The sequence below is a fragment of the Python bivittatus genome, unplaced genomic scaffold (assembly GCF_059951505.1).
Source record: "Python bivittatus isolate LINGU-HERP-01145 unplaced genomic scaffold, Pbiv_v1 ctg000170_np1212, whole genome shotgun sequence".
Taxonomy (NCBI): domain Eukaryota; kingdom Metazoa; phylum Chordata; class Lepidosauria; order Squamata; family Pythonidae; genus Python; species Python bivittatus.
In genome coordinates this window covers 1,980,715-2,004,074 of record NW_028277039.1, presented here as the reverse complement: position 1 = coordinate 2,004,074, position 23,360 = coordinate 1,980,715, and the positions used below count along the sequence as shown (strand labels likewise).

The 23,360-nt window shown below is 48.0% G+C and overlaps 2 protein-coding genes across 3 annotated transcripts in view; one reads left to right on the top strand and one right to left on the bottom strand.

The window, feature by feature from the left end:
- The window catches only part of GPI (glucose-6-phosphate isomerase), a 28,915-nt gene extending 25,988 nt beyond the window's left edge, over positions 1–2,927 (bottom strand). For both annotated transcript variants that reach the window (XM_088135519.1, XM_088135520.1), the window contains exon 1: positions 2,767–2,927. In XM_088135519.1, coding sequence (XP_087991645.1) covers positions 2,767–2,885 — 119 coding nt within the window. In that variant the 5' untranslated portion in view covers positions 2,886–2,927. The remainder of the gene's footprint in view (positions 1–2,766) is intronic.
- Positions 1,955–12,136, top strand: LOC148216570 (uncharacterized). The gene is made up of 2 exons (XM_088135527.1): positions 1,955–2,282; positions 10,229–12,136. The coding sequence occupies exon 2, from the start codon at positions 10,854–10,856 to the stop codon at positions 12,123–12,125; it is 1,272 nt and encodes a 423-aa protein (XP_087991653.1). The 5' UTR covers positions 1,955–2,282; positions 10,229–10,853; the 3' UTR covers positions 12,126–12,136.
- The last annotated feature ends 11,224 nt before the right edge of the window (positions 12,137–23,360 follow it).

Sequence of the window (23,360 nt, the reverse complement as noted above, 5' to 3'; positions counted from 1 at the left end):
TTTGTAGTAAATATAAAAAAGTGGGGAAAGTAAAGAAAAATTGGTATGAGGAAAAATGCATTCTTTACTGTATCAAAAGCCTCAAAGCATTTTCAAGGAGCCCTCTTTCATTGGGAAATCATATGAATCAGAGAGCTTGTAAAAAATAGGCTCTCGTTTCCTCCTTATTTCGTCTTGTGGCTCCTATTTCCATAAATGTATCAGACCAGCCAGAGGAGAACTGTCTGATCACTGGAGAAAACAAGGGGCATTTTAGAAAATGCTTTATTTGTACCTCAAAAAGACATTTGTACCTCCACTCAAGCAGGCAAAACATTTTACTAAAATGTTCAGGTAAACCATAAAAAAATACTTCAAACAAGACATGAGAATTTGCAGCAGATTTTCTGGGAGGGGGGTAGATTTGTGTGTGTGTGTGTGTGTGTGCGCGCGCCTTCAGATTAGTGTTGATTCCTGGCGACTGCCTGCAGTTTTCTTGGCAAGGTTTTTGGAATTGGTTTGCCCTTGCCTCCTTCTTCCTACGATTTCAAGGTCACCCAGCTGGCTTTGCACCTAAGGCAGGGAGTAGAACTCACGGTCTCCTGGTTTCTATCCTGATGCCTTAACCGCTATACCAAACTGGCTCTCTGGGTAGATAGGGCAGAAAGAATCTCCGCACTAGCAGAAAACAGTTTAAAGAGGTCAAGTAACAAAAGCTACTTTCTGATTCTTTTAAAATTCTGAAAGTCATTTTGCAGCTTAGGTTCAGCTAATGGAAGATTGCCACTGCTGGGAAACTCTGAAAGCAACCAAATGAGAGCTGCATCTCTTGCCCACCTTTCCATCAACTGCCCCAGGAGTGGGCAAATTCTGGCCCTTATCGCTCTTGCTTGCAACCCCCAGAGCCCCTGCCATACAACTGCTGGGCTGAGGTGAGAAATGCATAAAAATTGTAGTGAGAGTCCTTACAACATGCCAGGAATGCCCCTCCCCCAACCACTGAAAAAACAAATTGCTGGCAGTTCCTCTATCTGCATCACACCTCACCAACTTTTCATTTTGCTCATGCTTTGGGGCCCTCACTTCCCCAAACACATGAAATGTGGCCTATTGCCCATCTTTGGTCTCCCCACCAGCGGCACCTAGGACAGCCCCAGCCCAGGCCTCTAAGCAACAGGGGACAGAAACCCTCCTCCCTAAAACGGCCAATGCTTTTTGAAAGCAGGAAGGCGGGGAGCTCATCCACCAAGGGAAGAGTCAGAGTGATTGAAACCGAAACTTGCAAAAAATGGCATCCCCAGCACCAATGCAACTCCTCTGCAACCTGTCATGACTCAGGTTTTAGGTAAATGAAAAGGGTTTTTCTTTTTTAATTAAACAAACCTGAAGGAGGTTTATGGCCTCAGCTAATGGAACCAGGGTCTCTTGGATGGACATTCAGGAAAAAGGCTATCCCTTAAAAAGAAATATTTTCCTCTCATTATTTGCAAGCCTGCTACTTGTCAATTTTAAAAATCCATAGAAACTGATTTTCCTCTTATAAAAAAGCTTAGTCTTCCTTACACCCCTCCCCCCAACAATCCTAAGGTTCAGTAAAAAGGTTAACATTTCAGGATGATTGCAAAATCCTTCAGGAAGCAATAAGAAAAGGCCTGCTATTCCACCTGCTGCCAATTTCGTTACAACTTACCACAGACAGGAAAGGAAAAATATTACTTTGCTATTTTACTATTTGAGATTCTCTATTATCAAAGGTGAAAGCTGCTTTGAGTCCAAGGAGAGAATTCATCAGGCTTCTACATAGCAAAGGATAAAGGATGTTTGCACAACTCATGAACACTGGTTTGCAAACAGGCCCAGTTTCTGGCTTTGCACAATCCTTTAAATGGGGTGGATTTATGCAATACACAAATGTTGCCCCCAAATAATCAAGATGAACACACTAAGCAAATGCAGCTACTGGGTCTTTAATTATCCTGCTTCCGGGGCTTATGCAAATCCAACCAAAGCTTCGACACCACCACTGTGGGAGGAACTTAAGTTAGCTGATGAACACAAATGCACAAGATATATTTCTGTGCATGAATCTGTGGAAAGAAAACTACAACCGTTAGCAACTGTTGATTCACAGCACCCAACCGTAACTACAATTTCCGGCGATATTCAAAGAGGCAAAAGGACGGGGAAGCGCTAGAGCGGTCACGCACGGCACGCTTCTTGAGCTCCAGTATGAAGGCGTAATCCGCGTACCTTTCCATTAAAAAGCAGCTTCACGCATTAGCTTCAAAACACGTTAGCAAACTGTAAGTAGCTCAAGCCCGTTTCAGTAACCCCCCCACCTCCCCGTCTGCCATTTTAAGCACTCCGGGCTGCCTGAGTCTTTCGGGCTTCCGCTTCGGCCCTTCGCGCGATGGAGTTTTACTTCGCGGAAAGGGGGCCGCCGTTCGCTGACCTCTAGCCGACCTTTCTCCAAAGCTGCCCCGGTCCGCAGCGGTCTGCCCTCGACTGGCGGAGACCGAATTCAGCTGGGCGACCTGCCCTGCAGACGGGTTGGACTACAACCCCCATCCTCCCCTTCCGCATGGCCGCAGCGGAGAGGCGAGGAGGACCGCCGCCGCCGCCCGCGTATCTTCGATCACCCCCACGGAAAGGGGCTGCCGGGCCCGTCGGCTGGGGGCGAGGGAGAGGCGCCCGCCGGGCCGGGCCGGGCCCGGATGCCTTCGCGAAAGCAGAGGCGGCCGGCGCCGCCAGGAGCCGCCCAGGGGGCGCGCGACCTCCGCCGCCCACCTGAACTTGCGGAAGCGCTCGGGATCGGCCTCGAAGAGCTGCCGCAGCAGTAGCTGCCCGGCGTGCGCCCGGTGCCATTCGGCCAGCCGCTGGAAGCAGGGGTCGGCGGAGAGCGCCATGCCGGGTCGGGGCCGGGGGAGCGGAGGAGGCGGCGAGCGCGGGCGGGCGCTTTTCAGCCGCGCCCGGAAGCCCCGCCCCGCCCCGCCCTCTCTCGGGCGGCGCTGCGCGGAGGCGCCGCGGCCCCCCTCCCGCTCGACGTCCCGGCGCCCGCTCCCCGCCTTTCTCGGGCCTTCGCCGCCCTCCGCGGCTGGTTTCCCTCACGAACGGCTCTAGGTCACCCCGAGCCTCCCCACTCTGCGCAAATTAAGATTGGCTTGGGTTTGCCGTTCATCTGAACAAAAACGTGGCCTGCTCGTGATTCGTGTCTGGTTTGGTTTCGAGTGTCGTGTGAACCCAGGCTGAACATACCCGCTACGCTAAAATGTGGTTTACTTGCTTGAGGTTTAATGAGACCTATGAAGCCGCCAGCTGGTTTGGGGATCAGGTGGGGCGAGCCAGGCGCTGCGCTTCCTCCAGAGAAGGACCGCGCGAACGAACCCGCGGCTCCCTGCCGCGGCTCCAGGCTGGCCCGATGCCATCGGGGGGAAAGCGGCTCGGCGCTCTTTCAGCGCTCCGCTGAACGCGGCGGCGGCGGCCATAAGGCTCTGCCCGGTTCTTTCCGCGGGAGGGGAACAGGACGGAGAGCGCCCGGGATCAGACAGGGGAGCCAGCCCGGAGGGACGGGGCGAAAGGGTCCGGGCTCCTTCCTGCACCGCCGGTCAGCAGCCGAAGGCAGCCTCGCGGGACGTGGATCGCGACGGCAGCTTTCCCCCACTGTTAAGCGGATGGCGGCCAGGCGAGGCAGGCCTGTTTGCTGCCCCCCTGGCAGTCCTATCCTGCTCTGTTGTTTTATTCTGAAGCACTGAGGACTGTAATAGTCTCAGTTTTATGCACTTATTTATTATTAGATTTATATCCTGCCTTTGCTTTGTACAACTCTAAAGGAATGTGGGAAATGTTTATTATAATGTTTACTATCACGTTTTGTTTTTGTTTCCTGTTGATTTTATATGCTCGCCACCCAGAGTCACAACTGTGAGATTGTTGTCTTTAAAACTCAGGCACCCGAGTGGCGTGGAGCTGGAAAGAACCTAATCCCTGAAATTGAGAAACACCCAATACCTTTGCAAAGTGGCTTATTTGCTGCCCCCCCCCCCCAACAATATGAACCACAAGTACTTCAGGCAAAGCAAAAAGCATTAAGGGCTGGTCAAGTCTTTATATAGGGTACAGAAACAAATGATACATGCATCAGAAAGCAACAAATCAAATAATAAAAGACATTGATTAGACATAAGAAAAGACAGACACCTTTAAAATATGTTGCATCTCCTTTCCCACCCAGGATTTTTCTTTAACACTTGCAACCTCAAGGACTTCAGAATACAGCCCTGTTGTTTGACTGACAGTCCCTGAAAGGGCTAGTTTTTGCACATTAAAGGAAATGGCTTTGGCTAAAAGGAAAAAGATGCTTTCCTAAACTTCAAAAGGAGGCCCAGATGCCATATTAAAATGCTAATATCAATTTTATTAAAATGCTGTTAATAAAGCCTAAAATTCCAGGCAACAAGATTAATGGCTATATTAAATGATACAATAAATAAGGTACTGTACATAATGCTGCTTCTTCCTGTTTTCCCAGTGAGGCAGGTGGAGTTGGGAGACAGCGAGTGACTGGCCCAAAGTTATCCAATCAACTTCCACGCCTAAGGGAACACTAGAATTCATAGCCTCCTGGTTTCTGGTCCCTTAACTCTCAAACTCACTGATTTGTGAGTGTGCCACTTGTTAAAGGTTTAGTGGCTAGTTTTCTCCTGTGGTTTTGCTGCCCCAGTACCTTGCAGCTGCTTTTCTCATTATTTTGGGTTCTAAGTTATAGATGTCAAGGATATAGACAGAATATTTGAAGAAAACAGACATAGAATCTATTTAACTCTTATTTAGCCTTGGCTCCTTCTGGCTCATCTCAGGTGCAACCAGCCCCAAGATAACAGATGGGTCACAGACCTTCTTGCAGGAAGGGTGGCTCCCTCTTACTTAACAGAGGTAATGAGTAGATTTCACAAAACTACTGAACATTTTTATTACTGTCACTTGACCAGAAAAGTCTACAGTTGTTTAACAGACTTTGCAGAGCTTGAACAACAATAACAGAACAATTTCTAATTAAATTAGGAAGAATATAAAATAAAAATGAAATGGAACACTAAATACAGGTACTAGAGTGTTAAAACATTACTTAAGACTAATCATACGCTGCCCAGAGTTACTTTGTGTGAGATGGGCATTAATCTAAATTTAATAAAATGAATAAAATCATTAAATTATTTGCAAAGGTACTGTATAAAAGAAGAACATATGCAGTTATAAACTATATTAGTATAAGATAGCATAAATATTTAGATGTTGCCATATGTATGAACGAAATGTTCTCTTGACCTAAAATCTGTAATTCTAGAATTTCTGGTGATTTGGGTCTGGAGACCAGAGTTTTGCCTGGCTTCTAGTTCTTCCTAGCAATGTGTGTCCAGATAGATTGGGGAAACGAGGCACTGCTCTTTAAAGGCTGGCTGGAGGTGTTTCATTTAGTTCAATCTTGTCTCAAATGCTAATTCAAATTTCCACAAATCTGCTAGGAGGGGTCTTCCAGCACCCTGGGGCCAAGTGCCATCACAATGCTTATGATGCCCACCTCAATTGCTCCTGCCGCCAATCTAAGAAAAGTATTGATAACCTTGAATATTACCTAACAGAGCGGATGAGAGGGAACAAGCTGAAATGAAGATAAGAAAAGGCATGGCTGAGCAGAGCCAGACTCAAGGGCTGGAGTTTAGGCCTATTTTTCTCTGGAAAAGCAGGTCAGCATGCTGGGAATGCTTGTTGTCTTTGGCACTGCTAGCAAAGAGTGTTTTTGCACTCTATTTCTAATGTTGCAGCTGCATCCATTCTGAGCAAGTCTGAACAAAGTTCAGTTCAGTCAGAGTTTGCCATGCCTTGGGGATACCATAATTAGACCACTGCAATGCAGTCTATTTAGAGCTACCCTTGAATGCTATCCAGAAGTTTGAATTGACTGCAAAGTGTGGCAAAAAGGCTGCAGAATTCTGAGGATCATATTATAGCTCAAACTAAGAGATTTGCATTGTTGCCAGTTATTTATTGGGCACAAATTTAAGGTCTTCATTTTTAACCTTTAAAGTTCCTGATGGCTCAGAGCCTGACCACTTCTCTTGCTCTGATCCTGCCTAGAAACTAAGATCTAAAGGGCAGCTCTTTTTCAAATTGTCTTTGTTTTCAGAGACCCATTTGTTGGGTCCTTCTGTGTCACTCCCCAAACGTAGGACATGTTCGCTCAGGAATTCTTATGCCTTCTGAATTTGTTTTATGATAATTTTAGCATTTATATGTGTATTATTTTTACTATTATGCTTTGTGCTGTTAACATGACAGATGGAAATAAAATACATTAAATGTGAAGATTAGCATTGTATTATTGCTCATTTCATCATGTCCTACATTCAAGTTAAGACAGACACAAGTTATAAGCTACTGTACATACATGTAATTATATTTATCTCTTATTCTGTGATTAAGGGACCTCTATGTATAAAAACATATCTACAGGTGGTAATATCTGGCTGACCATCTGGATTCAGAAACTAAGCATGGTTGGATCTGGTTGGTATTTGTATGGATTTCTTCCAGGAAATTCCAGGGTTGTAAGCTCCACTGGGAATTTGGAGAAACATTGTTGAAGGTGGTAGTGGAAAGTCATTTCAATAGGGATGCCAAAAAAACTGATGGATGCATCCATAAAGTCACCAGGAATAAAGCTTGACTCCTTCATTCCTTTCCTCTGGGAGAAACAACTACATGTGCAACGAGCCCAGATGTGTATTCTACCCCTACATTTGCATCAACAGCACCATCACAAACCCCAACAACTCCACACACAGGATTAGAGGCGCCTTCACATGGCCTTCCTCCAATGTAACATATACCATCATCTGCCAGTGGGGCCCTCTAGTTTCCGAACAGGCCAGACTTCTTGCAAAACAGTTGACACAGCCTTCACATGACTGGACTCAAAACAAGGACAAAGTATTAGCAGAGCATTTTAATTTCCCAGGACACTTGAGTGTAGATTTCTAAGTTGCCATCTTAGAATAATAAAACTACAACAGCATCATAGAATGAGAGATTGCACTTATATCAGAAACTTTCAAGCTATCTCAGAAGGCCTTAACCAACACAATGGGTTTTTAACACATTACAATTGCTAGTGATGTTAATTTTAATTAATAATTAGTGGTTGTTAATAAATAAGTATCAATTGTAACTATGGATATAATTAATAATAATCTCTCTCAGTCTGCATCTGCATAACTTGTGTGTGTAGAACCATCCTTCTCTCCCCTCCTACCCCGTTTTATCCCTCTTCAGTTCTTACATCAGTTTACATCATGTTAAGGTTTTTTTTTTTTGGTCCCTTTGAATCAGTGTTGACTCCTGGGGACCGCCTGGACAAGTCCCTGCAGTTTTCTTGGCAAGGGTTTCAGAAGTGGTTTGCCCTGGCCTGCTTCTTCCCGCGGCTGAGAGAGAGGGACTGGGCCACAGTCACCCAGCTGGGTTCGTGCCTCAGGCGGCACTAGAACTCAAGGTCTGCCAGTTTCTAGCCTGATGCCTTACACCAAACTGGCTCTTGAAGAAGTGAAATACCGTTCACAAAAGCTTATACATTTTAATGCAATGGTAGTCAAAAAAGATGCCAGCAGACAACTGCTAATTTTGGGCTACGTGTGTGAAGCTATCCAAGAATTGAATTGGTTTGTAATGCTGAACTCAACTTCAACAGGAGATGGCAGTGCAGAATAGCATTCAGGCTCTCCCACTTTTAGGAGTACTGTATAATACAGTTTTTCTCAACCTTTTGACTCTGCAGAAACCCTTGAAATATTTTTCAGGCTTCAGGGAACCCCTACACATTCAGGCTCAATTATAGGCCAGATGTTATAAAACTATTATATTTGCTTCATGCGTAGGCCTGTATATATGCATTAACAGTGTTCTTAAACTAAAAATCAAGAATTTAACAGCTTTTCAATGTGAAACCTGTGCATGTTTTTTTGCTACACAAATACACAATCCTGGGCCGAATTTGAGATAAGCACACATGGATTTCATCTTGAACTGAAATAAGATGATTTCTGTCTTTGCTTTTGATGCTTGTTAAATAAGAAGCAGCTTGCTCACACATGTAAGAAGCTGAAAACTGCAGCATGTTCAATACCTTCCTATGAATGGCAGGATACTCTTCCTTCATAGAAATCCAGAACTTGTCCATGGGCTGATCAGTGAATGTCATCTTGAGTGTACAATTAGACTGCAGCTCACAAAGTTCTTCCTCTTCCTTCAAAGTGAAGTTCTCAGGCTGAGCAGAAGATGCAGAAAAAGGATTCCTCACCCAGTCATACATCATGTTGAAAGGGAGGGAAAGTACTGATCAATTTTGTTCTGCAGTACTTCCAGGTGGTTTTCAATTAGATTTGAGACCTTCTGGTATCCTTCCTCACTTTCAAGCCAAGCAGCATGAAAACATTTCAATATTTCCTTTTGCACCTTGATTTTTCCAAACATTCAGTTTTCTTTTAAATCCACTTGAAGTCAAAACATTTTCTCCAGTGCCTTGCAGAGACTTGTTCAGCTGGTTCATGTGATGAAAAATGTCAGCTTTCTGCAACCATTCTCCATCTTCAAAGCACAGCAAAATGTGGAATACTATTTTCTCAAAAATACTCTTGCAATTCTGCCTTCAGCTCAAACACCTCGTTGAGAACTCTTTCTCTGCTGAGCCACAGTATTTCTGTGTGTAACAGGAGACTCATGTGCTCTTTGTCCAGGTTTTCACACAGTTTTTTTAAACATCCTTGAGTGAATTGGTCTTTGTTTAATAAAGTTAACCATTTTTGTAGTGTCATCCAGAACTTTTTTCATTTCATCTCAAAGAGTTTTTGACACCAACACCACTCTGTGAAGAAAGCAGCGTGTTGTGACAACATCAGGATTTTCTTTTCTTACAAGAGAAAGAAAACCTCTCATGGAGCCAACCATTGATGGAGCACCATCGGTACAGATGCTAATACAGTTCCTCCAAGACAGACTTTTTGTTTCCAGATATGAAGATAGAACATTAAATACATCTTGGCTTTTGCATGTTTCATGTAGTTCTTTGCAGCAGAAAAAGTTTTCTTGAATTTCACCATAATTCACAAATCTTACTAATGCCATAACATGACATTTATTGGTGAAATCTGTTGACTCATCAACTTGGACAGAAAACCTACTGTTCTTCAGTTTATCACACAAAATCTCTTCAGCGTCATGTGACATGTCATCAATACGTTGACTTATTGTACCGTTTGACAGTGGAACCTTTTCAATTTCCTGTACTGCATCAGGTCCTAGTATTTTTCCCACTATTATTTTACATGCTGCCATGATTACTTTCTCATCCAAAGCATGACTTTTCCTTTGCTATGTAATAAGTTCTGCTACTAAATAACTTACTTCTTGGGCTTTTTTACTGACTGTTATTTTATTAACAAAAGCTTTACTCTGTTTGTTCTGTGATTCCAATAGCCATTTAAAATAATCAGAACTTTTACTTGTCATATGGCTGTGATTTGTAGTTTAATTTTGCTGAAGCCATTGCTGCATTTGTAAGTTGTTTGCCACAGATGAAGCACAACAGAATAGGACAACTTGGATCACCAGTCCATGTAAAACCATTGATAAATAGCTTTCATTGTAAAGATGGACTTTTTTTGAGTCCGTTGATGTACCAGTGCAGGGGAATGCCTGAGAAGATTTAAATTCTTCATTATCATTATCATAATTAAACTTACCGGTATTGTCCATTCTAGAATCCTCCTTTTCTCTCTCATGCCTCCTCTTCAAAAATTGCCACACTGGACCTTCAGATATGACTGAATAAACATATACAAAATTTATTTAAAATAACAGGATAAAATAAACTACAGGGAAACAGCAGGGAAAAGATGCAGGAGGGAGAGACTGACATCACAGACAAGTCCATTAATTTCTTGAAAAATGCACTTCTCCCTCCACTTCCTTCAATATATTCCTCCCTTCCTGCAATATAGCATTCACCTGTTATCAACAGTCTCCCCATCTCCTGTCAAAAACTAAGAATGGGTTCAACCAAATAAACACTGTCCTACAGCATACTACTGGAGAGTTCAGAAAGAATTGTAACTAGATTTTTGTTTGGTCTCTGCTCACTGCTGCGAGAATGCATTGCCCAAATTTGAAATAATTTTTTAAATAAATCATTATCTCCCAGGTAACTCCTAGTTGTCAGGTTCGGTCAGCACGGGGCTTCAGGGAAGCTCGCAGCCAGACCACGCGGAATCCACCGGCGGTAGCTAGCGGGGAAAAGAGGAACTGAAAGCGCCGCTAATTAACGGGCCACCTGCGCCCAGCCAAACCGGAAAACCGCAGCGGAAGCTTTTAACTATAAACTGATAACGGCGCGAGCCAGCAATGAACGGGGCCGCAGGCAGCGAAACAAGATCGCAACACAGCACAGAACCCGCGGGCTTGCACGTAACGGGGAGGAACCAACCCAGCCGGAGGGGGACTGGCAATCAAGGACAATAGACCCTGACCGATCCTGCCATCATGAACAATCAAGGGGGATTATTGGGGGCCCATAATCCGCAGCTGCAACGTGATCGCGGGGCAGGAAAAAAGCGCGGGAAGGGGGGAATATAACAAGTGATGCAATTGTACCAAGCCAGTCCTGGCTTTGCTTGTGACTACTACGTTACGCATGAGTAAACCTTCTTTGTGAACCACACGTGTCACGAGAGTTTCTCTGTCGAACGGGGCAAACCTTACATAAAGCCAGGACTCACCGTTAGCGCTACCCGGTACCACCGAGGAGCGTTTCCTTTTCCAATACAGGCATGACCAGCGACGAGGAATCCGTGGGTCAGCTGGAGCACGAGGAACCCAGGCTTGAGGAGGGACGGTCGGAGCCACCCGGGAGCGACGGGACAGCGGCCAGGACCGGGCGCCCTCCAGCCGAGCGGTGGTCGATGGGCGTGAACCAAGGGCCAGACGGTTCAGGCGTCACGATGACCCGAGGTTCAGGGTCCCGGAACCGCGAGTGGGATGAGAAGTTCGCCCGACTAGAGGAGAGAGTCGAGCGGCGCCTAGACGCCATGGAGGCGATGCTCCAGACCCTGCTACAGAGAGTGGGACCACCTGCGGTGAGCGAGGGGGCGAGCAACAGGGGTGGCGGTCCGGCACCTCAGCCGGCACCGCCCACGACGCCCCGGTCGGTGGACCAATGGGCGGCAGACGCCCTGAGACTTCGAGGTATCACTGGGAAGTTCTCAGGGGACCCTGAACAGCTGCCGCACTTTTTGACGCATGTTAGGGGGTTCATGCAGAGGGGTGGTCACCTATTCGCTAGGGACGAGGATAGAGTATCCTACGTGGCCGAGCTGCTAGATGGTCAAGCAGCTAGCTGGGTGATCGGACTATACGATGCCAACGCGGCAGAACTACGGAGTTTCCCGGACTTCATGCAGGCGCTCCGGGACAGATTCGAGGACACATTGAGCGCCAAGCGGGCGGAGGACGACATCCTGCAGTTCAGACAGCGGGGCAAGTCGGTATCAGAGTATGCCCTGGAGTTCCGGAGATTGGCAGAGAAGCTCACGGACTGGCCGGAGTCCCTGAGGGTGAAGTATTTTAAGAGGGGGCTCAATCCAGAGATCCTGGAGCGGGCACTGGGGCGGGACGACCCGTCCACAGTGAAAGATTGGATCTGGCTGGCTGGAACGGCGGAATCGGCATGGCGGCAGATCCAACAGAGCGCGAGGCGACGGGACCAGCCGAGGGACCAGCCGAGGGAGAGAACCCCCGAGGAAAGGCGGAGCAGTCGGCGGCAGTCCACCGGGGTGCGAGAGGCGACCAGAGCCCCGAACCTGTGCTTCCGGTGCGGAGGCAGAGGCCACCGAGCGGCGCAGTGCCCGACGGAGCGGGAAGGAGCCCCACCACGGCCTGAAGTCAAGCCCCCGCGTGCGACCGGGAAAAGGGCCGGCGACCGACCGCGGAAGGGGGCAGTGGCGGCGGTGACCGAGAAAGGATGCGGGGGGTGGTCGACCCCGGAGACGGCGTCCTCCGGAGAGGACTCGGAGCCGACGGGAAACGAGGTGCGCTCGCACTGAACGGCGTCCCAGTGCGAGCAGAGGAGTCGAGGCGCGCGGACCCAATAGGAGATGAGGACTGCCCTCCGTTCCGGGTGAGAATACACATCCGGGGGTGAGATCCGGAGGGGAGGCACAGCTGCGGGCGCTACTGGATTCAGGCTGCACCCACTGCTTGATGCACCCAGCTGTGGTCTCGGGGCTCGGACTACAGCTGAGGCGCCTCCGGGAGCCCATTGCATTTAGCCAGCTAGACGGCACGCTGGCGGGGGGGGGCCAGCTCAGTATTACACCGAGCCGGTCCAGATGACGATCGGGAGTCACCGGGAAGAACTGAGATTTGTGGTGGTCCCGGTGGCCGACTACGCGGTGGTACTCGGCTTGGCGTGGCTACGACGACGGAACCCACGGGTCGACTGGACGGCGGAGGCAGTGCAGTTCGGGGTCGACAGGCCGGCGAAGTGCGGGAGCCGAGGGGACCGAGCCGTGGAGACGGGTGCGGCCACAACCACAGACGGGCAAGTGGAGGGTCTGGGACACCGGGAGACGGGGCGAGAGCAGACGGAGCCTGAGACCCGGCCGGCAGCAGCAGCAGCAGCAGCGCCGGGACCCCGGAGACCCGCAACGATCCCGAGGCGTGGGGAGGCAGCGGCGACTGGCGAGACAACCGCAAAGAGAGAGGCCGGGCCCGGGGAACCCACGACGGGCGGCGGAATCCCGAGGCAGTATCAAGACCTGGCGGCAGCGTTCGGGGAGAAGGAGTCCGACCAGCTCCCACCACACCGGCCCAGTGATTGCGCCATCGAGTTAAAGCCAGGGGCGACCCTGCCTAAGCCGAAAATGTACTCCCTGTCAAGGAGAGAAATGGGGGCTCTGCGGGAGTTCATAGACAAGAACCTGGCGCGGGGGTTCATCCAACCCGCGAAGTCGCCATTAGCGGCCCCGGTACTATTCCGGGAGAAGAAGGATGGCTCGCTTCGAATGTGCGTGGACTACCGGGGGCTGAACGCAATCAGCACGGAGTACAAATACCCCCTCCCCCTGATGAAGGACTTGATGTCGCATCTGTCTAAGGGGAGGGTGTTCACAAAACTGGACTTGCGCGAAGCTTACTTCAGAGTCAGGATCCACGCAAAAGATGAGTGGAAGACGGCGTTCAACACGCCGCTCAGAAGCTACCAGTTTTCCGTGATGCCGTTCGGATTAAAAGGGGCCCCAGGGGTATTTATGCAGCTAATAAATGAGGTGCTGCACGACCTACTCTATCGGGGCGTCCTGGTCTACCTGGACGACATCCTCATCTACACCGAAACCCTGGCGGAGCACGTGAGCCTGGTGCGCACGGTGCTCCAGAGACTGCTGAAGGCACAGCTGTACGCGAAGCTATCGAAATGCGAGTTCCATCGAGAGCAACTAGACTACCTCGGCTACCGAATATCCAGCCGGGGAATTGAGATGGACCCGGCGAAAGTGAAGGATGTCCTGGGCTGGGAAGCGCCGCGAACCCGGAGGCAACTCCAAAGCTTCCTAGGGTTTGCGAACTTCTATAGACAGTTTATCCCGAACTTCGCCCAAATCGCCCTTCCCCTAACTGACCTGCTGAAGACCAAGGGCACTGGGAAACCCCCCAAGCCCAGCATGGCACTTGCGTGGACTGCAGAATGCCAGGGGGCGTTTGAGGAGCTAAAACGGCGGTTCACAGCGGAGCCGATCCTGCGCCATCCTGACCCAGATCGGCGGTTTATAATCCAAGTAGATGCGTCAGACGTGGCAACGGGGGCAGTCCTGCTCCAGCCCAGCCCGGAGGGGGCCATCCACCCATGCGCCTACGCCTCCCGCAAATTCACCGAGACGGAGAGAAGGTGGATGGTGTGGGAGAAAGAGGCGTACGCAGTCAAGTGGGCACTGGCCACGTGGAGGCATCTACTGGAGGGGGCAGCTGAACCGTTCGAGGTGTAGACGGACCATAAGAACCTCGAGGCCCTGAAGACCCCGCGTAAGCTATCCCCCAAACAGGCGCGGTGGTCCCAGTACTTCGGGAGGTTCAGGTTCACACTAAAACACATCCCCGGGAAGCGCAACTTCCTAGCAGATGGACTGTCTCGCATGCCCCAGCACGCCAGCCTACGGGAGGAGATCGTGGACTCCATCATCCCTGCCAGCAGACTGGCTGCAAAGGCGGTGACCCGAAGCCAGACCAAGGGGGAGCGACGGGACGTGGCGCCTGAAGTAAGGCAAGGGTTCGTGGAGGCGGCGGAGTGGGACGCTTGGCTCAAGCAGAACCGAGAGGCGCTAACCAGCCAAGAGGGGTTGTGGTGGCACGAAGGAAAGCTGTACGTGCCCGAGGGTTGCCGACGGGAGGTCATGGAAAGAGCCCACGACAGCCGGAGCGTGGGGCATTACGGCTTCGTAAAGACGCTCCACTTAATCCGGCGGCAATTTTGGTGGCCCACGCTCCGTAAGGACGTGGAGGCGTACTCGGGGGGTTGCCCGGTGTGCACGACGGCGAAAGGGGCCAAAGGCAAACCTAGAGGGCTACTCCAGTCGGTAGCGGAACCCGACGGCCCATGGCAAGAGGTCGCCATGGACTTCATAGTAGAGCTCCCGGAGAGTAAGGGGAAGACCGCCATTTGGGTGGTTACAGACTTATTCTCTAAACAAGCGCACTTTGTAGCGTGCCGGTGAGTCCCCACAGCAGAGGGGTTGGCGAGACTGTTCGTGCAACATGTTTACCGGCTCCACGGCGCCCCGACGGGTCGTCAGCGATCGGGGCGGCAACTTCATCGCGCGGTTCTGGAGGGAGTTCCTGAAGCGGGTGGGGACGAAACAAGCCCTTTCTTCCGCGGCGCATCCGCAGACGGACGGAGCCACGGAACGCCTGAACGGGGGGCTCGAACAGTACCTGCGCTGCTATGTGGGGCACCAACAGGACGATTGGGCAGAGCTACTACCATTCGCGGAAGTGGCATACAACAACGCCGTCCACAAGAGTACCGGGTTCTCTCCGTTCAAAGTAGCCACCGGGAGAGACTTCATCCCCATGCCGGAGCTGCCTCAGCCGGAATCCCAGATCAACTCCCTGGACGCCTGGTTCGCCCAAATTGACGCGACCCGGCGAGCGGCGCACGCGGCATTGCAAAGAGCCAAGGCCGACTACAAGAAACACGCGGGCCACAAGAGGCTTCCCGAGGAGCCGTGGAAAGTGGGGGACCAGGTGTATCTGTCAACCAAAAACCTAAAGACGCACCAGGCATCGAAAAAACTCAGCCCGAGGTTTGTGGGGCCGTTCCCCATTGCAGAGGTCATCAATCCAGTAACCGTCAGGCTGACGCTCCCGAAAAGCCTCGGAAGGATCCACCCGGTGTTTCATTGCAGCCTGCTAAAGCTGCACCAGCCGGGGAACGCCTGGCACAAGACAGAGGGAGTGCCACCACCCATCATGGTCGGGGGGGAGCAGCATTTCGAGATCAACCAGATACGGGACGCCCGGAGGCACAAGGGGCAGACCCAGCTCCTAGTGCAATGGAAACATTTTCCCAAGTCCCACAGCGAATGGGTGAGTAAAACCCACATAAGGGCACCGGACCTAGTGCGGGACTTTTACAAGAAATACCCCGGGAAACCGAAATAGAGCCGGGGGGGGGAATTGTCTTCAGGGGGGCGGTATGTCAGGTTCGGTCAGCACGGGGCTTCAGGGAAGCACGGGGTTTCAGGGAAGCTCGCAGCCAGACCACGCGGAATCCACCGGCGGTAGCTAGCGGGGAAAAGAGGAACTGAAAGCGCCGCTAATTAACGGGCCACCTGCGCCCAGCCAAACCGGAAAACCGCAGCGGAAGCTTTTAACTATAAACTGATAACGGCGCGAGCCAGCAATGAACGGGGCCGCAGGCAGCGAAACAAGATCGCAACGCAGCACAGAACCCGCGGGCTTGCACGTAACGGGGAGGAACCAACCCAGCCGGAGGGGGACTGGCAATCAAGGACAATAGACCCTGACCGATCCTGCCATCATGAACAATCAAGGGGGATTATTGGGGGCCCATAATCCGCAGCTGCAATGTGATCGCGGGGCGGGAAAAAAGCGCGGGAAGGGGGGAATATAACAAGTGATGCAATTGTACCAAGCCAGTCCTGGCTTTGCTTGTGACTACTACGTTATGCATGAGTAAACCTTCTTTGTGAACCACACGTGTCACGAGAGTTTCTCTGTCGAACGGGGCAAACCTTACACTAGTGACCTCCTGCAGAACCCTAGAGTTCCATGGAACCCTGGTTGAGAAACCCTGTGTTAACCATTTATCTTTGCCTATTATTTCTCAGCTATAAAATGCTTCTTGTGCTGAGAGCCATAAAGGTATTCTTGGGCACAGTCTGGGTTTGTATCTATTCCATATTCTTAATATGGCACGTCTAACAATTATTTTTGAAATCTACATTAATCTTGCCTTATTGTACGACAAATATCCATGCCACCCAATTCTCAGGTCATGTTCTTCTAACTCTAAACGTCTTATTTCTAAAAGTCTTTTATTTCTCAGCAACACCCATTCTTTCATCCAAACCAAACAAGCTGCGAAATACAATTTCAGATCAGGTAAACCTAATCCTCCTTCTTCCTTTGCATCTTGTAACACCTTACATTTAACTTGTGGCTTTTTCCCTTGCCATGCAAACTTAGATACATTTTTTTGCCATGTCTCAGTTACAAGGGAAAAAGTAAAAGGCAGTCTTCCCCCACCTTTTTTTTCTGTTTTGCCTTTCTGTGTCCTTAATACTTTAGTCTCATTTGACACTCCGTAGTTGCAGTCATATAGTCTGTCTCATATTATCTTTATCTTGTTTTGTAAAATCCACTAATTATCTGTGTTCTTTAATATTAAACAAAGAACATTCCCAAGAAAAGTCCAGTCTGACCATTTAGTTCCAATATTTTCAAAAGCACTTTTGCCAAAAATTAATCTTTCAAAATTATTGTCCCTTTTATCCATTTAAACTTTCTTACATCAAATCCTTGTTAAGCTTTTTGCAATTTAAAATCCTTTAAAACATTATTTTTTTAACTTTCTTTGATCCAGAAAGACGGTTGACTCGCCAAGTGGTTTTTCCTTATCCTGCCGATCTGAAGATCTCTATTTAACTTTAAATTTATTATATCCAACAGTGATTAAGAAAGTGAGGCTTTTGTGAACCTTGTGTCCATTACAGGCTACATTGCAGTTGTGAGCATGATTGAAATCCTTCGACTCCCAGCCGCTCAACTTACAAGTTGACCACGAAAACCACAATTCCTGTGGTCTCCTCATGAGGAGCAACTGTCCAGAGTGCAGGTGGGAGATCTCATGGTGTCTCCTTGTCCAGAGAGACTTTGCCAACCAGAATTCACCACCTGGCCACCAATCTCCACCACAATCCTGTCCCTACTCCTTCAGGGACGTCTAGTTTGCCATTGAACCTCAAGTGGAAGCCATGGAATTGAGTTTCCAAAGGGTCTCAGTAGTCTCAGAGGGACCCCCAGATCAAGGGCATTCTGGCATGGTCTTCCTGTTCCAGAAAAGGTTACCACTGGGGGTACCAGCTGAAGGGAGAAAATGCTCCTGGTCCTGGAGTCATTGCCTGAGTATCAGGTGGCACAAAGGTGAGTCCTTCAAACTTCATATTCACTGCTCCTCAGGGAGCACATCCAGATACAGCCAAGGCTGGGTTAGCCCTACCCCTCAACCAATTGCTTTTTGGCCTTCTTGGGACTTAATCTATGTTTATTAATTCTCCTTCAGATCATCATGGCTTCTAGACATCAGTCCAGGAAGACTTTAGTTTGAGAAGTGAGAGTCTCTGTTCACACAACATGCTAATTCATGGTTCTAAACCCTGGTTTCCTGAATTAACCTAGTGGGCTGGGCTCATGCTATGCATTGAACCATAAGCTAACATGACTTTGCATAACACACTGACTTATTAACATGCTAATAAGCTGCCCATTTGTAACATATGCTCAGGAAGCTTTGACAGCACAGCAACAAGCAATTTAACAATTTAATAATAGATTTATTGTAGATCAGAGCCAAAGAGGCAAGTACACATTTCCTGAAACATAACAAAAGCAAACAAACCACATCATGACTTAATATGTGAATTTGGCCATTTGGGTTTCTGAATCCTGGTTTATGGTATAGTGTGTTGTGCTAGCACTTCAAATTGATTTATTCAACAAACCATTGCTACACCATGGCTTTCTGTTTTGTGTAACCTTCAATTCTAATTCCAAGTGGTACTAAGGAGCAGAGAGCTGTTGATGGCAGAAGGTGAGGGCTGTGGAGATGGGAAAGATGACGCCGGTTGATGAGAATAGGGGTCATCCACACATCCTACACACTGCAGCACAACACCCCTCCAACTGTTTGTAGTGGATGTGTTCTTATGATGTCACCCCCATTTCATTGCTAGCTTACTGCTGAGGCAATCTAGCACGAAGCCTTGGAATGACACAGGGAGAGGTTGGTGACCTCCTCAGCTCCAAATGGCTCTGCAGGTCTGCTGTGAGACCATCCCCTCCACTTCCTGTCTCATCCAGTCACTGAGCACTGCACCTCCATTTGACTGTGGCTGTGAAGCACCTTGCTTGCACCACCTATTTTGTCTTCTGGGCATGGGGGGGGCAGAATGGAAATTAGACTCTCATGCTGCATGATGGTGGGCCTTTCAGGAGACCGAGGTTCCCACTGGTAAACACACATAAACCTAAAAAGTACATATTTAAAATAAAATTTCCAATAACTTTCCAATCAAACTTTGGAGTGTGTGTGTGAGAGAGAGAGAGAGAGAAGGAGAGAGAGAGAGGGAGAGAGAGAGACATAGGTGTTGTCAACCTTCTGTTTCTCTGAAGGACTACCCCAGAGAGTGAGAGTCCTATGGAATACTTTCAAAGATCCTGCCATCTGCAGTAGTCTGGACTATGGCTGGCTGCTCTTTGGGTTTCTGATGTCAACCTGCAGTAAATGGGACAATTTCTATAGGACAGCAAGTATGAAAATGTTTTACAGGGCTGTCAGTCTTCTAGGAGACACTGTATGGGAGGGGAAGGGACTCAGGGAATCCGCCCTGGAGAACCTGGCATTAAATTGAACAAGGCAACAACACTGCCTGGCAAAGCCCAGTTGGGGCAGCCCCATTCATGAGAAGGAAGGGTAAATGATGTTGCAAAATTCTGTTGTCTCTGCCTGTGGGGCAGGCAAATTTAGTGGTGGCCCCTATGGCACCTCAGTGCCTAAACTTCAGAGAGGTAGGGCCAAGAGCTTTGCTACTGAGAAAAAATTACATTAGACTAGGTAGCTCAGAACTGGCTTTTATCTCTACTGAAGGGGTTTCTTTTCAGAGATCCTTGGTGTTGGCAGAAGTGAAGTCTAGGGCAGCTTTCTGTCAGGTTTAGTAGTGGTGGCAAAACAAAGCCCATGTAGAGTATTTTGCCAGGAATTGTTGATATGGAATATAATTCTTGAACCTTCCAGGTTCCTGGAGAGGCAGCCCTCCTTCTGTAACCTGGTTCAGGGTCTCCACAGGGCACGTTCAAAAAAGTTGAGGTGCAATAGAAGCGCCACCCATTTTTATGTGTATTGCACTACCACAGCCAAGATCTTTATTTTTCTGATCATACCCTGTGAACGCCCAACCTGGCTTGTTCAGAGATCATGGGGCTAAAAATAATTCATTGATGGCAGCTAGGATGAGCCAAGGAGAAGGCAGGAAGGAAGCCATTTCTCTGCACACACAACCTAATTTCTTCACAGATGGGCTCCAAAGCAGGGTTACAGGAGGATCAGGAACAGCCTTGCTTGAACAGAGGAGGAAGTACCAACTCCATGGAACCTGCAGCTTTGCTCCCAAGTTCAGCAGCTGCATCTGAGGATCAGTCCTCACCCTGGTGTTTCAGGTCTTCCAATGGTGCCCCCATTGCACCATAATTGAGTCCATCCCCCTTGCTGCTGGTTGTCCACTTCTTCTATTTCCTTCCACCTCTCCCAGCATTAGAGCCTTCTCCAGAGAGCTGCTAGGTCTTCGCATCATGTGTCTGAGGTAGGATAAATGTGAGCCTGGTCATTGGTGCATCAAAGGCAAGACCATAGCTGATCTAAAGCAAGCTCATTGCAGGTGGCATCATCTGGGATATGTGAACAAATGGATCTGATCTTCAGGGAGTTGTCACCACCAGCACATTCCCAATCCCTTTATGTACCAGACCTAATTGAAGCCCTGTCTGACATGCATTAAAACTTCACCACATATTAGTTACCAGAACAAAGCTCTCCCAATATTCAGACTCATCCAGGAGTTCAAAAATCATGCAGACTGCTTGGCCAGACTTCCAGCTGCAAATGTCACTTGGTGGTTTTGAGGGAATTTCCTTTTGGCAAGGGCTCATGAGGGAAAGGATAGAAATGTAGTGCTAGACTGCTGAAACACTGGACTGAATACTCTAAGAGCAACGCAGGCCCTCAGGACATTAATTTGCCGACAGTAATAAGAATATGGGTGAGTTCACACATTGTACTGAACCATGGTTTAAGTATGATTTATTGAGCACCCCATAATGGTGGATGCACAAAATCTGCTGCACCACAGAAACTTTTTGGTTGTGCCTAATGATGTGCTGGCATTTCTAGACTTTAATTTTTAGGTAGGGTATATAATAGCAGCGTGAAGCTTTGAGAGACTGAACACATTTATTTGCCCCCATCTGGGGAGAAAAAAAAAAAAGAACAGAAAATTTTATAGCAGGAAAACAGTACTCTTGTTGATGAATTTCAACAGTTCATTGGGATTCAAAAATTGAGGTGGAGAGGGTTGCTTACGGACTGCAGTGTGGGTATCTGCAGGGCCTGGTTAAAAAAGTTGAGACAGTGGCCACCTAAAAAAGGCGGCCTTTAAATCACACCACTGGGGCTGACATATCGACTGCTTTTGATCATACCCTGCGTTATATATAACCCTGGGCTGTAGTTTTACCCATGTGAAACCAAGCCCAAATGGCAGGACATGTGAATGATATCACTGGGGTTTCTCTCTGGTTTTAATTTTTTAAATTCTATTTCATTGTATTTTTTATTTCTCAAAATCTTAACAGAGATGTAAAAGCACAACCAGGAAAAAAGAGGAAAAGAAAGAAAAAAAGAAAGACGTTAATTCTGTAAGCTACCAAGAGACTTCAGTAGTTGTTGGTATAAATTTCATTAAAAAAGGACCTAACTCTTCTCAGTTTATCTCCAAAAAGCTGAGTAGAGTTGGACATGGTTAGTGTTTGGATGGGAGACCACCAGGAGATCACCTAGGCTAAACAGGGATTGCCTAGTGTTCCTTGTTTCATGAAAGGCTGTGATAAAGAACAAACAAGGGCAGTAAGTGGATGCACTTTGTAAAAAGATTAAGATGAGATTTTCCAAATACACTAATTGGGAACAAAGGTCATTTGTTCTAACAAACTATTTCATCCAATACAGAAAGAAAAGTAAGACTTTTTTTTAAAAAAGGTCAGGAACATGACAATCTCTTGCTTTAAAGGTTTTCTGCATGCAGGTGGAAAAACTTTTTGGGGGTGTACAGAGGCTTGGACTTAAGCTCCAGAAATGTCAAGCAGTTCTCAAAACACACGTGCCAGTGTCCATGCAGCAGCTTTCCCAACCACTGTCTGTCTGTATCACATTTGTATAGCCAGCCATCTCACATAGTGACTCTGTACCCCCAGATATATTGGGGTGGCATTCTGGCCAAAATCCCAACACATCTGGAGGATGCCAAGTTGAGGAATGCTGCCTACAGGAAAGTTGCCTACTTGCTGAGCAGGACAATCCTGGATGAACAGTTTGTTATTCAGACCTCTGGGGATCCAAATTGAGGTCAGCAATTTTGTTAAAGAACAAGTAACTGGAAAAGTAACTGAAAACTGTTTATTTGAAACAGAATAACTGGACAACAAAACAGTGGATACTTCCTTCCCTGATGGCTAGAAAAGACGGTGGGTTTTATTTTTCAAAGTCTGCACGTGCATACAGTCTTGCAAGCCAAAACTCAGATGAAGAATAGTAGTCAGACCTGAATGCATCCCTAAACATCACCAAAAAGGTGATTTAAAAACTACTACCTCTCTGCATGGTATCTAAGAAATGTATTGTGAGTAATTCTGTCATGTAACAACGAGTCAGACATCACATTAAGACATAACAGAAACTGCTTGCTCCTGGTTTAGCGTGTTTTGAGAATCCAGTGAAATGCATTTATCCAGGAGGCCATTTTTAATTGTAAACATAGCATAGCACCCAGCCTCTTCCTGCTCCCATGCAAAGAGCCCAGCTCGCTGTCCTCCTGGAGTGACCCTGTATTGCTGCTCTAAATCCTGGGAGAAACAGGATCCTAAAATTCTGGGAAGGACCCTGAGTCCATGCCCAGCTCAGTGCTGGATGCCCCTCCAAAGCTCCCCTAACAGATGATGGTCCAGCCTGTTTGAGCCCAGGGAAGAGGGGCTCACTGCCTCCTCTGGTCCCATTCTCTAGTTGCTCTTGCCATGAAGAAATTCCACTCTGTGAGGATAGGAAAGCGCTCTCGGCCCTCTGACCTTCTTCAGGGAGTTGAAAAAATGCTATAATATCCTCACTCTGACATTCTTTTCTCAATACACAGTATCCCTCTTTGTTTTCAGCTCCATCATCATCTGTGTTGCCCTTCTGGGCACCAGTTCCACTTTCTCTGCATCTTTCTTATATCGTGGCATCCAAAATCACTTTGTACTTGAGATGGGAATCTGATCAAGCACTCCCTCCTTCAGCCCCTCATTCACGACATCAATATAAATACTGACAAGTCCTGGGCCCAGAACTGAACCCTCTAACTCCCTACTAGATACCTCTTTCCAGCTGGAGGAGGATTTGCTCATGAACAAACCTGGGGTGAGATTTTTTGAGCCACCAGTGGATCCACTAAATAGATATCATGGGGTCCTTCATCAAGAGCTTTGCTGCTACCGTATTCTTCCACTGCTGCTGTAATATATCATGAGGCTTTCTAAATGCTCCAGTCCTTCTCTTCCGGCTACACAGAGTATTTGGAAACTGTTCCACATTACTAAAAATACATTTTAAGCAACAGAATGACTGCTATTGATTATACATTATGTGTATGGTTAAGAAGAATATTTTTGCTGAAAGCAATATTTTGCTTTCAGCAAAAATATTGGGGAAAGGTTAATAGATTGCACAGTAAATGGAAATG

Coding starts and splice junctions, on each gene's coding strand:
- LOC148216570 (XM_088135527.1), top strand. CDS start 10,854: ATGACCAGCGACGAGGAATCCGTGGGTCAGCTGGAGCACGAGGAACCC.